Source organism: Rhinoraja longicauda, chromosome 41 (assembly GCF_053455715.1).
Source record: "Rhinoraja longicauda isolate Sanriku21f chromosome 41, sRhiLon1.1, whole genome shotgun sequence".
In the NCBI taxonomy this organism is placed as follows: domain Eukaryota; kingdom Metazoa; phylum Chordata; class Chondrichthyes; order Rajiformes; family Arhynchobatidae; genus Rhinoraja; species Rhinoraja longicauda.
This window is the reverse complement of record NC_135993.1, coordinates 1,247,674-1,262,008: the sequence shown is the minus strand read 5'-3', so window position 1 is coordinate 1,262,008 and position 14,335 is coordinate 1,247,674. Positions and strand designations below refer to the sequence as shown.

The window sequence follows — 14,335 nt, the reverse complement described above, 5'->3', positions numbered from 1 at the left end:
GAGTCAGGGGGTATGGGGAGAAGGCAGGAACGGGGTACTGATTGAGAATGATCAGCCACGATCACATTGTTTTCAAGAGAGAGTTAGATTTAGCTCTCAGGGCTAACGGAATCAAGGGATACGAAGGCCAGTTCATTGGCTATATTTAAGAGGGAGTTAGATGTGGCCCTTGTGGCTAAAGGGATCAGGGGGTATGGAGAGAAGGCAGGTACGGGATACTGAGTTGGATGATCAGCCATGATCATATTGAATGGTGGTGCTGGCTCGAAGGGCCGAATGGCCTACTCCTGCACCTATTTTCTATGTTTCTATGTTTACCCCTGTTAGACTTTCCAAAATGCAACACCTCACATTACTGTGTGTTAAATTCCATCAGCTATTCCAACGTCCACCTGTCCAACCCACCAAGACCCTGCTGCAAATCTTTGACAACTACCTGCAAAACCACACGCATCTGCAAACCTGCTCATCCTGCCATCCAAGTCATGGATGTAGGATGACAAACAGCAATGGGCCCAGCACCGAAACCAGAGGCAAACCACTAGTCACAGGCCTCCAGTCCAAGACGCAACCTTTCACCATCACCCTCTGCTTCCTTCCATGGTCAATTTGTTATCCATTCAGCTATCTCTCCTTGGATCCCATGGGATCTGACCTTCCAGAGCAGCCTCCCATGTGGAACCTTGTTGAACCCCTTGCTGGGACTTGCTGGAACATCACCACTCTTCAAGTAGCTCTTGCATTCCCTCTTTCTCTCTCCATCCCCTCCCCCCTCCCCTTCCGAGTCCTCCCACCAGTCTTACTAACTCCGACTACATTTTACTCTGCACCGCCCACTCCCCTGACATCGATCTGAAGAAGACGTACAGTAATGTAGGTTAATTGGCTGGGTAAATGTAAAAATTGTCCCTAGTGGGTGTAGGATAGTGTTAATGTGCGGGGATCACTGGGCGGCACGGACTTGGTGGGCCGAAAAGGCCTGTTTCCGGCTGTATATATATGATATGATATGATATGATTTGAAGGGTCTCGACCCGAAACGTCACCCATTCCTTCTCTCCACAGATGCTGCCCGTCCCACTGAGTTACTCCAGCACTCTGTGAAACGTCACCTATCCATGTTCTCCACAGATGCTGCCTGACCCGCTGAGTTACTCCAGCACTCTGTGAAACGTCACCTATCCATGTTCTCCACAGATGCTGCCTGTCCCGCTGAGTTACTCCAGCACTCTTGAGTCTACCTTCTCCTCTTGTCTCTCCTTCTCCAGGGCCATTCGGAGACCGGGACGAGGAGCAGGTGTTTGTCCAGAAGGTCGTCCCTGACACCAATCAGCTGTTTGTGCGTCTGTCCTCGACTGGCAGGAGGTAAATGCCCAACTCGACCTGTGCCACCCTGGCTGTGGGTCACTGTAGATGGGAATGTCAGTGTGCGTGCCACCCACGGGGGTTGTGAAGGGGAACAAGGGGGCAGTGGTGCTTGGTGTGGGAGATCAATGAGGGGCACCATGACCTCCGATGGTAAGGGTGTATGTGGAGCTGGTCAAGGGGTCAGGACTGGAGGGGAGTTCACGTTCATGTGATAGGAGCAGAATGAGGCCATTCGGCCCATCAGGTCTACTCCGCCATTCAATCATGGCCGATCGATCTCTCCCTCTCAACCCCATTCTCCTGCCTTCTCCCCATCACCCCCGACACCCGCACTAATCAACGATCTGTCCATCTCTGCCTTAAACATATCCATTAATATAACCTAATTCTGCTCCTATCACTTGGAAGGATGAGGGGGGGACCTCATTAAAAGTTACAGAATAGTGAGCGGCCTGGATAGAGTGGATGTGGAGAGGATGTTTCCACTAGTGGGAGAGTCTAGGACTAGAGGGCACAGCCTCAGAATTAAAGAACGTTCCTTTAGGAAGGAGATGAGGAGCAATTTCTTTAGTCAGAAGGTGGTGAATCAGTGGAATCAGTGGAATTCATTGCCACAGACGGCTGTGGAGGCCAAGAGAATGTGTATTTTTAAGGCAGAGATAGATAGATAGATTCTTGATTAGTACGAGTAACTTATCGAAACGTATAAGAATCTTATCGAAACGTATAAGATTATTCAGGGGTTGGACACGTTAGAGGCAGGGAACATGTTCCCAATGTTGGGGGAGTCCAGAACAAGGGGCCACAGTTTAAGAATAAGGGGTAGGCCATTTAGAACGGAGATGAGGAAAAACTTTTTCAGTCAGAGTTGTGAATCTGTGGAATTCTCTGCCTCAGAAGGCAGTGGAGGCCAATTCTCTGAATGCATTCAAGAGAGAGCTGGATAGAGCTCTTAAGGATAGCGGAGTCAGGGGGTATGGGGAGGAGAATGGGCGGCACGGTAGAGTTGCTGCTTTACAGCGAATGCAGCGCCGGAGACTCAGGTTCGATCCTGACTACGGGTGCTGCACTGTAAGGAGTTTGTACGTTCTCCCCGTGACCTGCTTGGGTTTTCTCCGAGATCTTCGGTTTCCTCCCACACTCCAAAGACGTACAGGTATGTAGGTTAATTGGCTGGGTAAATGTATAAAAAAAAATTGTCCCTAGTGGGTGTAGGACAGTGTTAATGTGCGGGGATCGCTGGGCGGCACGGACTTGGAGGGCCGAAAAGGCCTGTTTCCGGCTGTATATATATGATATGATATAATGGGAGATAGATCAGCCATGATTGAATGGCGGAGTAGACTAGATGGGCTGAATGGCCTAATTCTGCTGCTATCCCGTGCACCCAGGATCTGCGAGGTGCGCTCTGTGGATGGCGTGGGCGTCACGGCGTTCACTGTTCACGAGTGTGACGGCTCGAGCCGCATCAGCTCCCGGGCCAGGCGTTACCTCTTCACCGGCCACGCCAACGGCAGCATTCAGATGTGGGACCTGACCACAGCGATGGAGGCCACCAGCAGGGCAGCAACTGGAGGTGAGGCAGGGTGTGGCGGTGAATGGTGGGCAGAGCGGTCTGGTGTCAAGAACGACAAGGTAGACCAAGAGTTGGGGCCCCAGCACAAACTGGAGGACCAGCGCCTCATACTTTGCTTACACCCCAGTGGTTTGAACATTGACTTCTCTATCTTCAAGTAACCCTTGCATTCCCCCTCTCTCCATCCCCCCCCCCCCCCGCTTCCTAGCTACACACACAATGCTGGAATAACTCAGCCGGTCAGGCAGCATCGGGAGAGAAGGAATGGGTGACGTTTCGGGTCGAGACCCTTCTTCAGACACAAAACGTCACCCATTCCTTCTCTCCAGAGATGCTGCCTGACCCGCTGAGTTACTCCAGCATTTTGTGTCTACCTTCGATTGGGTCAGGCAGCATCTGCAGATTTTGTCCTCTCCCTTCCTAGTTGTCCGACCAGTCTGACTGTCCCCCTGATTACATGTTATCTCTGTATACAGCTTCATTGTCAACTTCTCGTAGCTAACAATGGTCTACTCTACATGTTCCTTGAGCGACATCCCCTTTGATGTCTTGTTTTCACACCTCGCCTTTCCTTATCTCTGTGTCTCCCTCTCCCTCGACACTCATTCTGAAGAAGGGTCTGGACCCGAAACGTCTACCATTCCTTCTCTCCAGAGATGCTGCCTGACCTGCTGAGTTACTCCAGCACTCTGTCAAACGTCACCTATCCATGTTCTCCACAGATGCTGCCTGACCTGCTGAGTTACTCCAGCATTTTATAGACAATAGACAATAGGTGCAGGAGGAGGCCATTCGGCCCTTCGAGCCAGCACCGCCATTCAATGTGATCATGGCTGATCATTCTCAATCAGTACCCCGTTCCTGCCTTCTCCCCATACCCCCTGACTCCGCTATCCTTAAGAGCTCTATCCAGCTCTCTCTTGAATGCATGGGTGGTGGTGAGCAGGAGTGTTTGTGTGGGAGTGCATTGTAATGTGGGAAATCTCTGCCGTCACAGAGCTGGGCGGCCCCACGGAACAGGAACTGCTGCAGCAACTGGAGCAATGTGACCTCACGCTGACCCGCACTCCGGAAATGAGCCCGGCCTCCTCCTTGACCCAAGCCTCCAACCTGCACCTGAAGACCTCCAGGTACCTCCGTCAATGTCCACAGGGCAGCGCTCCACAGTCACACCTTCACTTAGAGATACAGCGCGGAAACTGGCCCTTCAGCCCACCGAGTCGGCACCGCCCAGCGATCCCCGCACACTAACACTATCCCACACACACTAGGGGACAATTTGCACAATTTTACTGAAGCCAATTAACCTACAAACCTCCACGTCTTTGGAGTGTGGGAGGAAACCGGAGATCCTGGAGAAAACCCACGCAGGTCACGGGGAGAACGTACAAACCTTTTACAGACGGCGCCCGTAGTCGGGATGGAACCGGGGTCTCTGGCGCTGTGAGGCAGCAGCTCTACCCGCTGCGCCACCGCTCCGCAATTACAATTGAGATCTAAACCAGAGGTGACAGGACAGGGATCTTGCCCCTTTCCCTGGGCTGGCACCCCCAGGGGTCATGGAGACATAACCCTCTGTGGAGGGATGTTCAGAGTGAAGATCTCTCTTCTGGGTTGAGAAGGTTCAGGGTGGAGGTGAATCGTGGGACGGGTGCTTCAACAATGCACCAAACCCCAACCTCCACACTGGCAAGTTGAATCAGTGGTATGGAAGGTAAACTTGATGGGCCGAATGGCCTAATTCTGCTTCTATGACATTATGCTTGAGAGTTGTATTGTCAGATCGAGGCTCTTAGTTTAGGTTAGAGATACAGCACGGAAACAGGCCCTTCAGGTCAACCGAGTCCGCGCCGCCCAGCGATCCCCGCACACTAACACTGCCCGACACACGAGGGACAATTTACATGTACACCAAGCCAATTAACCTACAAACCTGTACGTCTTTGGAGTGTGGGAGGAAAGGAAAGATCTCGGAGAAAACCCACGCAGGTCACGGGGAGAACGTACAAACTCCAGCGCCCGTAGTCGGGATGGAACCCGGGTCTCCGGCGCTGCATTCGCTGTAAGGCAGCGACTCTACCACCAGGTACCTCCATCAATGTCCACAGGGCAGCACTCCACTGTTACACCTTCACTTAGAGATACAGCGTGGAAACTGGCCCTTCCCCACCGTGCCGCCCGTGACTTTGTAAAGCAAATATCAACGATGATCCATCACCGTCGGACCGGCCTACTGTTGAAAGGCTTTCTCTTTGTTTTTGATACAGCCAGTTTCCTGTGGCGGATGGTTTCCGGGAGAGGGTACTACGGAGTGGGACAGGTGGTCCTCGGATGGAGAGTCCCACCCTGGGCAGATACCGGGATGGATCGCCCAGCCTGACTAGCTTGCAGTCGTCCGTCACCAGTCAAACATCGCTGGACAAGGGCGATGGTGGCTCCTGGATGGCCCTGGGGCTGGCGGCCACTGGCGAGGGAAGGCCCCACCGCTCTCCGCACCAGGGGGGAGAAGGTGTGGGTGCAGCGGAGGTTGGGCGAAGGGGCAGCTTTGTGGAGCGGTGCCAGGAGCTGGCCAGGACCACTGAGTTTGGGGCTCTGGACCCGCGCTGGGCGAGCGGCGAGCCGGACAGACGAAACTCGACCGCGGGCAAAGCCCCGAGTGAACGCAGCTCGTCGGACGGGGCGGCGACCGCAATTGCCGGTCCCACCACATCTGCCAACCCACCCCCCGGCCTTGCCACGACCGAAGCCAAGACGGCAGAGAGCTCCCTCAGCCCGGCCACCGAACTAGCAGCCTCAGCCCGGGCCAGGATGAGCGAGACCTCATTCTGAAGCCGGACGCCCCATCATCCTCAACGCCACTCCTGACGCTGGGAAAGTCCAAGGGTGACGGGGGGGCTAACGGTCGGTGGGACGGGTGCTTCAAAGCGCACAAACGCACCAAACCTCAAGGTCATCTCACCTGCCCAACACACCAAACCTCAAGGTCATCACTCACCTGCCCAACACACCAAACCTCAAGGCCAAGACTCACCTGCCCAACACACCACACCTCAAGGTCATCTCACCTGCCCAACACACCACAGCTCAAGGTCATCACTCACCTGCCCAACACACCAAACCTCAAGGTCCTTCACTCACCTGCCCAACACACCAAACCTCAAGGCCAAGACAAACCTGCCCAACACACCAAACCTCAAGGTCATCTCACCTGCCCAACACACCAAACCGCAAGGTCATCACACACCTGCCCAACACACCAAAGCTCAAGGTCATCACACCTGCCCAACACACCAAACCTCAAGGCCATCACACCTGCCCAACACACCAAACCTCAAGGTCATCTCACCTGCCCAACACACCAAACCTCAAGGCCATCACTCACCTGCCCAACACACCTCAAGGTCTTCACTCACCTGCCCAACACACCAAACCTCAAGGCCAAGACTCACCTGCCCAACGCACCAAACCTCAAGGTTATCACTCACCTGCCCAACACGCCTCAAGGTCATCACTCACCTGCCCAACACACCAAACCTCAAGGTCATCACACCTGCCCAACACCCCAAACCTCAAGGCCATCGCTCACCTGCCCAACACACCTCAAGGTCATCACTCACCTGCCCAACACCCCAAACCTCAAGGTCATCACTCACCTGCTCAACACACCAAAGCTCAAGGTCATCACACCTGCCCAACACACCTTTGACCCGGGTCATTCCTGATCTCAGAATCTTTATTTCAGTTTGGATGTGCACCTGTGAACTCTGACCTGCACATTGGTGACCCTAACCCTAATCCAAACCCCAAACCAAAGTGTCAGTGCATGGAGAAAAAGGAATCTCCAGGGGGAGATGATCAAGCACCTGAGGGCATCTTCTCCCAACTGTCCAATGATGACCTACCACATGGGCCAGGGGCCAGGTTCCAGCTGGGTCTGAGTTGACCGTTCAATGCCGAGTTGGGAGACTCTGGAACATCTTCCAGGAAAGGTCGCCTTGCTGCCGACGCCACCTGCTTTTGCTGTTACATTAAATTGACGTGTTTGCAGATACAAGCCTGGCCTGTCCACACTTTCCTGGCGAGACGTTAGGCTGACTGCCGGGCCACTTCAACGAGCTTCTCCTTCGTTCCAGCGAGAGGTCTCCATCTTTCCAAACTCTCCTTGTAATTCAAACCCTCAGAAGCATAGAGTGATACAGTGTGGAAACAGGCCCACCTTGCCCACACCGGCCAACATGTCCCAGCTACACTAGCCCCACCTGCCCGTGTTTGGTCCATATCTCTCCAAACCTGTCCTATCCATGTACCTGTCTAACTCTTTCTTAAAAAAATGTGATAGTCCCAGCCTCAACTACCTCGATCCATACACCCACCACCCTCTGTGTGAAAAAGTTACCCCTCAGATTCCTATTAAATCTTTTCCCCTTCACCTTAAACCTATGCCCTCTGGTTCTCGATTCCCCTATTCTGGGCAAGGGACCCTGTGCATCTACCCGATCTATTCCTCTCATGATTTTGAACACCTCTGTAAGGTTGCCCTCCAATCCACGCGACATCTTTGCGAATTGTTTCTGCACCCGCTCTCATTCAATCACATCTTTCATTGCATGGCATCTTAAAGTTGGAGACCCGACTCCAAGTGTGGTGTAACTGCATTGTGGACAAGTGTAACATCACATTCCATCTCTTGTACTCAATGCCATGGCCAATGAAGGCAAGCGTGTCCCATCCCTCTCTCCCCACCCTGTCCGGCCCCATGTTGCCACTGTCAGGAAACGGTGCAGAAGAGGTTCCCCTGGATGTTAGACACAAAATTCTGGAGTAACCCAGCGGGACAGGCAGCATCTCTGGAGAGAAGGAACGGGTGACGTTTTGGGTCGAGACCCTTCTTCAGACCAGTCGGGAAAAGGGAAACAAGAGGTATAGAGGAAGATGTCGAGAGATAAAGAATAATGAATGAAAGATATGCAAAAATGTAACGATGATAAAGGAAACAGGCCATTGTTGGCTGTTGGGTGAAAACGAGAAGCTGGTGTGACTTGGGTGGGGGAGGGATGGAGAGAGAGAGAATGCCGGGGTTACTTGAAGTTGGAGAAATCAATGTTCATACCACTGGGCTGTAAGCTGCCCAAGTGGGATTTGAGTCTTTCTCCCAGTGTGGGAATGTTAAATATCTGAGGTCATGGCTTTGAACCAAGAGTCTACTCCTGCACCTATTGTCTATTAGGAACGGGGTACTGATTGTGAATGATCAGCCATGATCACATTGAATGGTGGTGCTGGCTCGAAGGGCCGAATGGCCTACTCCTGCACCTATTGTCAATCAGAGCAGTGAATCTCATAAAGCAACATTTTTACACAGAGTGCTGTATAAATCTAAGTTGTTGTAAGGCCCGGACATAGTGGATGTGGAGAGGATGTTAACACTAGTGGGAGAGTCTAGGATCAGAGGTCACAGCATCAGAATTAAAGGACGTTCCTTTAGGAAGGAGATGAGGAGGAATTTCTTTAGTCAGAGGGTGGTGAATCTGTGGGATTATTTGCTGTGGAGGCCAAGTTAGTGGATATGTTTAAGGCAGAGGTAGATAGATTCTTAATTAGTACGGGTGTCAGGAGTTATGGGGAGAAGGCAGGAGAATGGGGTTAGGAGGGAGAGATAAATCAGCCATGATTGGAATGGTGGAGTAGACTTGATGGGCCGAATGGCCTAATTCTGCTCCTATCACTTATGGACATCACCTAAGAGTTGGTTTAAAAACACCAGTAGCAAATTTTCAACATCTGCATTGCGTGTGTGTGATTTTTTAAAATAATTCAGCAATATTAGAGAACGTCAAATTTTTGTCTTTTAATGTGAAGTGGTTAACAAAATAGAGACTGTACATGAGGCGAGAAAGATGCCCTCGTTTTTTCCATAAACATACAAAAGACGTAGCATTATAGTGAAAGTACAATCATATTCATACAAAGTTAGTGGGAATATTTTCGAGGATATCCCTCGGTCCTGAACTGTTCTAAATCTGAGGATATCCAGAAAAATGTACATGACATTATAAGACATTATAAGGACGGTACATGATAAGACATGGCATTGTTCAACAAAAAATAACATGGACTACATCCCAATAGGTACAACTACTGTTGTGGTGGTGTTATTTCTGGGCCTGCCGCTGGTAAACGTTACCTTTCAGGATTTTTTGCTCAGTGTCTTGATCTTTAGTTTAGAGATACAGCGTGGAAACAGGCCCTTCGGCCCACGCCAATCCCCTGTCCGCTAGTTCTATCCTACACCAGTCACGGTGGCACAGCGGTAGAGTTGCTGCCTTACAGCGAATGCAGCGCCGGAGACCCGGGTTCCATCCCGACTACGGGCGCCGTCTGTACAGAGTTTGTACGTTCTCCCCGTGACCTGCGTGGGTTTTCTCCGAGATCTTCGGTTTCCACCCACACTCCAAAGACGTGTAGGTTAATTGGCTTGGTAAATGTAAAAATTGTCCCTAGTGTGTGTAGGATAATGTTAGTGTGCGGGGATCGCTGGTCGGCGCGGACCCGGTGGGCCGAATGGCCTGTTTCCGCACTGTATCTCTAAACTAAACCCTAGGGACAATTTACGGAAGCCAAGGAGCCTACGTCTTTGTAGTGTGGGAGGAAACCGGAGCACCCGGAGAAAACCCACGCAGGTCACGGGGAGAACGTGCAAACTCCGTACAGACGGCGCCCGTAGTCAGGATGGAACCCGGGTCTCTGGCGCTGTGAGGCAGCAGCTCCACCCGCTGCGCCACCGTGCCGCCCTTTCTCCACAGATCTTGTCTCAATATCTTGACATGGCACCAAAAATGGAATGTTTCTTCCTGTGGGTGTAACCTGGACACAGAGAACAGCAGCTGCATCCTCAGAGAACGAGCTCAGGGAATGGTCACAGGTCAAACAATATCTGTTTCATAGACACTGAGTGCTGGAGTAACTCAGCGGGTCAGGCAGCATCTGTGGAGAAAAGGAATAGGTGACGTTTCGGGTCGAGACCCTTCACCAGACTGATCTTTATTAGTCTGATGTGACTCGATCCTCACCCATTCCTATTTCTCCAGATGCTGCCTGACCCGCTGAGTTACCCCAAGCACTCTGTGAAACTTCACCTATCCATGTTCTCCACAGATGCTGCCTGACCCGCTGAGTTACTCCAGCATTTTGTGTCTATCTTCGGTGCAGTTCCTTCCTAAACACAGGGGAGGATCTTCAGCAGAAGAGTGCATCAGCTCAGGAAGACAGCTCTGAATCCTTCTCGGGACAATAAGGAAGAGGCAACAATGCCGAGACCCTGTCAGATCCCAGATTATGGAGAATCCTCAGACTCACCAAACTTGCCTTTAAGAATAAGGTACAGACCCAAAAACCTTCAAAACCCCTGTTGAGTTGACCATCTGAGCCAACGGAGTTTGCAGTGGTCTCAGAACACAATGCCAAGCTCACATTTTGATGTCAATGGCCGATTTGTGTTCCTTATATGTGTTGTGTAGGTTTTGCAGTGTGTGTTGAGATTTTCCCAGAGTTTATACCAGCTTGCAAGCACATTCCAGCTCGTTGACCACATCCCCCAGTGGTGAAACGATGCCTGACTTTCAGTAACAATGGGTTCAGATGGACAAGACCCAAGTTTGATGGCCTTACTTGGCTGATTTAATAGGGAACCCTTTGCTCAAGCTTATGAAGAAGGCAGTGAAGAAAGCGAATGGCATGTTGGCCTTTATAGCGAGAGGAGTTGAGTTTAGGAGCAAGGAGGTCCTACTGCAGTTGTACAGGGCCCTGGTGAGACTACACCTGGAGTATTGTGTGCAGTTTTGGTCTCCTAATTTGAGGAAGGACATTCTTGCTATTGAGGGAGTGCAGCGTAGGTTTACTAGGTTAATTCCCGGGATGGCGGGACTGACAAATGATGAAAGAATGGATCGACTGGGCTTATAATTCACTGGAATTTAGAAGGATGAGAGGGGTTCTTATAGAAACATATAAAATTATTAAGGGATTGGACAGGCTAGATGCTGAAAAATGTTCCCGATGTTGGGGGAGTCCAGAACCAGGGGTCACAGTTTAAAAATAAGGGGTAGGACATTTAGGACTGAAATGAGGAAAAACTTTTTCACCCAGAGAGTTGTGAATCTGTGGAATTCTCTGCCACAGAAGGCAGTGGAGGCCAATTCATTGGATGTTTTCAAGAGAGAGTTGGACATAGCTGTTAGGGCTAACGGAATCAAGGGATATGGGGAGAAAGCAGGAACGGGGTTTTTCCCTGATTCTGGATGATCAGCCATAATCATATTGAATGGCGGTTCTGGCTCAAAGGGCCGAATGGCCTCCTCCTGCACCTATTTTCTATGTTTCTATGAAAGTGCAAGGTTTCCAAAACTTCTGCTGCCTGGCGGTTTGTGTGTTGGAGTGGCGATTGACCAACAAGGTAGGCTTTTATTCACAAAATGCTGGAGTAACTCAACAGGTCAGGCAGCATCTCAGGAGAGAAGGAATGGGTGACGTTTTGGGTCAAGACCCTTCAGACTGATATCAGGGGGGCGGGACAAAGGAAGGATATAGGTGGAGACAGGAAGATAGAGGGAGATCTGGGAAGGAGGAGGGGAAGAGAGGGACAGAGGAACTATGTAAAGTTGGAGAAGTCGATGTTCATACCACTGGGCTGCAAGCTGCCCAGGCGAAATATGAGGTGCTGTTCCTCCAATTTCCGGTGGGCCTCACTATGGCACTGGAGGAGGCCCATGACAGAAAGGTCAGACTGGGAATGGGAGGGGGAGTTGAAGTGCTCAGCCACTGGGAGATCAGTTGGGCCAACGCGGACCGAGCGCAGGTGTCGAGCGAAGCGATCGCCGAGCCTGCGCTTGGTTTCGCCGATGTAAATAAGTTGACATCTGGTCGATAGACTTGGTCAATCAACCTCAGTGGGGCAGGGTGTAGACTCCAGCAATGATCACGAGTCTAGTTGGCACGAGAATAACGATGTAGCTGCTTAGCCCATCGCAGAAGTGTCCACGTCGTGGGCTAGAACCTGGAAGTGTCCTGAGCTAATTCTGCGATCACCATCATCTACTGTACAAGTGATGGCTCCCACTGATTGTCACCGGAAGCGCGCGCCCCTTTGCAGGACGCACGGTGTAACATTTGAACCATAGAAGATGGAGACGAAAGAAGAAGCTCATCGCTCCACTAAATGAACGGTGAGATACCCTGATCCTGATGACCAGAGGCTTGGTGGGACAAGGTAAGGCCTCTGCGTAAAACACTCAGCAACAACACTGCGTAAAATCAGTTTACAATCTGCAATCCCAGATACTATGAATAATTCTGGACCTTTACAAACAAGCGGTGCCAGGGTTTGACTCAACCTCAGGCTGTAGCACTGAAGATCTCTCCAACCCTAGGGAGAGCCTGAAGTGGTCCTCATGTTATAGCCTGGGCTCCCTCCTGTCTGTCTCCCAATATTCAATTAAATATCATAAAATAAATACCTCCCGCCCTGATCGTTCAACAATGCGCCACGTCTGAAACACGGGGCTGATTGCAACTGGATCTTTGGTTTCACAGGCCCGCCGCTGTGCCTCTGCTCCGCGCAGGTGTGCAGTGGTGGGGAGGCTGTGACAACAGGTAGCCCCGTGGGCAGGTGCAGCGGTACGAGCCGCTCGTGTTTACACACCTGCCGTTCATGCACAGCGGGCTGCCGTCCTCCGCTTCATCACACTCATCTATGTCTGGCAGAGAAAGAAGGGTGTTACACACCTGTGTTATACGTACACCTGTGTTAGACACATACACCTGTGTTAGACACATACACCTGTGTTATACGTACACCTGTGTTAGACACATACACCCGTGTTATACGTACACCTGTGTTAGACACATACACCTGTGTTATACGTACATCTGTGTTATACGTACACCTGTGTTATACGCACACCTGTGTTATACATACACCTGTGTTAGACATACACCTGTGTTATACGCACACCTATGTTAGACACACACACACCTGTGTTATACGTACACCTGTGTTAGACACATACACCTGTGTTATACATACACCTGTGTTAGACACACACCTGTGTTACACACCTGTGTTAGACATACACCTGTTACATACACATCTATGTTACACACACACACCTGTGTTAAACACATACACCTGTGTTAGACACATGCACCTGTGTTAGACACGTACACCTGTGTTACACACCTGTGTTAGGCACATACACCTGTGTCATACGTACACCTGTGTTAGACACATACACCCGTATTACACACCTGTGTTAGACATACACCTGTTACGCACACATCTATGTTACACACACACACACACACACATGTGTTAAACACATACACCTGTGTTAGACACATACACCTGTGTTATACGTACACCTGTGTTAGACACGTACACCTGTGTTAGACACGTACACCTGTGTTACACACCTGTGTTAGCCACATACACCTGTGTCATACGTACACCTGTATTACACACCTGTGTTTGACATACACCTGTTACACACACATCTATGTTACACACACACACACCTGTGTTAAACACATGTGTTATACATACATATGTAGCAAAATAACTGCAGATGCTGGTTTAAATGGAAGGTAGACACAGAATGCTGCAGTAACTCAGCGGGTCAGTCAGCATCTCTGGAGAGAAGGAATGGGTGACGTTTCGGGTCGAGACTCTTCTTCAGACTGAGGAAGGGTCTCGACCCGAAACGTCACCCATTCCTTCTCTCCTGAGATGCTGCCTGACCCGCTGAGTTACTCCAGCATTTTGTGTCTACCTTGTGTTATACATACACCTGTGTTGACACGTACACCTATGTTATACACATACACCTGTGTTATACACCTGTGTACACAGCCGATCCTCACAACCCCCACAGGCAAAACATCGCCTCATCCCCCACCTGTCGCTCACGCCACTCACCCACCCCTCACCCACGCTGCGGACAGCTGCTGGCCAGGGTGACAGTGGCGTGTCACACCCTCTGTAACAAGCAGGCCGTTGCCCAGATTCACCATCCCAGCAGTGAACTGCCCATCGAGCCTGACAGTGAACAGTTTACCCCCCTCTCCCCCACCCCAGTGTAAACCCCCCCCCTCTCCCCCACCCACAGTGAACCTAACTCCCTCACCCCCACCCCCACCCACAGTGTAACCTCCCGCTCCCCCACCCAGTGACTTGGATGAAGGGATTAAAAGTACCATTAACAAATTTGCAGATGATACAAAGCTAGGTGGCAGTGTGAACTGTGAGGAAGATGCTATGAGGTTGCAGGGTGACTTGGACAGGTTGTGTGAGTGGGCGGATGCATGGCAGATGCAGTTTAATGAGGATAAGTGTGAGGT

At 51.0% G+C, this 14,335-nt stretch overlaps 2 protein-coding genes across 3 annotated transcripts in view; one reads left to right on the top strand and one right to left on the bottom strand.

Annotated features, from left to right (window-relative positions):
* LOC144611697 (SH3KBP1-binding protein 1-like) overlaps nucleotides 1–7,682 on the top strand; it is a 40,756-nt gene extending 33,074 nt beyond the window's left edge. For both annotated transcript variants that reach the window (XM_078430923.1, XM_078430924.1), the window contains 4 exons: nucleotides 1,269–1,365; nucleotides 2,760–2,944; nucleotides 3,942–4,074; nucleotides 5,212–7,682. In XM_078430923.1, coding sequence (XP_078287049.1) covers nucleotides 1,269–1,365; nucleotides 2,760–2,944; nucleotides 3,942–4,074; nucleotides 5,212–5,773 — 977 coding nt within the window. In that variant the 3' untranslated portion in view covers nucleotides 5,774–7,682. The remainder of the gene's footprint in view (nucleotides 1–1,268; nucleotides 1,366–2,759; nucleotides 2,945–3,941; nucleotides 4,075–5,211) is intronic.
* A 1,666-nt stretch (nucleotides 7,683–9,348) lies between these two features.
* The window catches only part of LOC144611706 (latent-transforming growth factor beta-binding protein 4-like), an 81,791-nt gene continuing 76,804 nt past the window's right edge, over nucleotides 9,349–14,335 (bottom strand). The window contains exon 9 of the mRNA XM_078430938.1: nucleotides 9,349–12,696. Within this exon, the coding sequence (XP_078287064.1) occupies nucleotides 12,527–12,696 (170 nt within the window). The 3' untranslated portion in view covers nucleotides 9,349–12,526. The remainder of the gene's footprint in view (nucleotides 12,697–14,335) is intronic.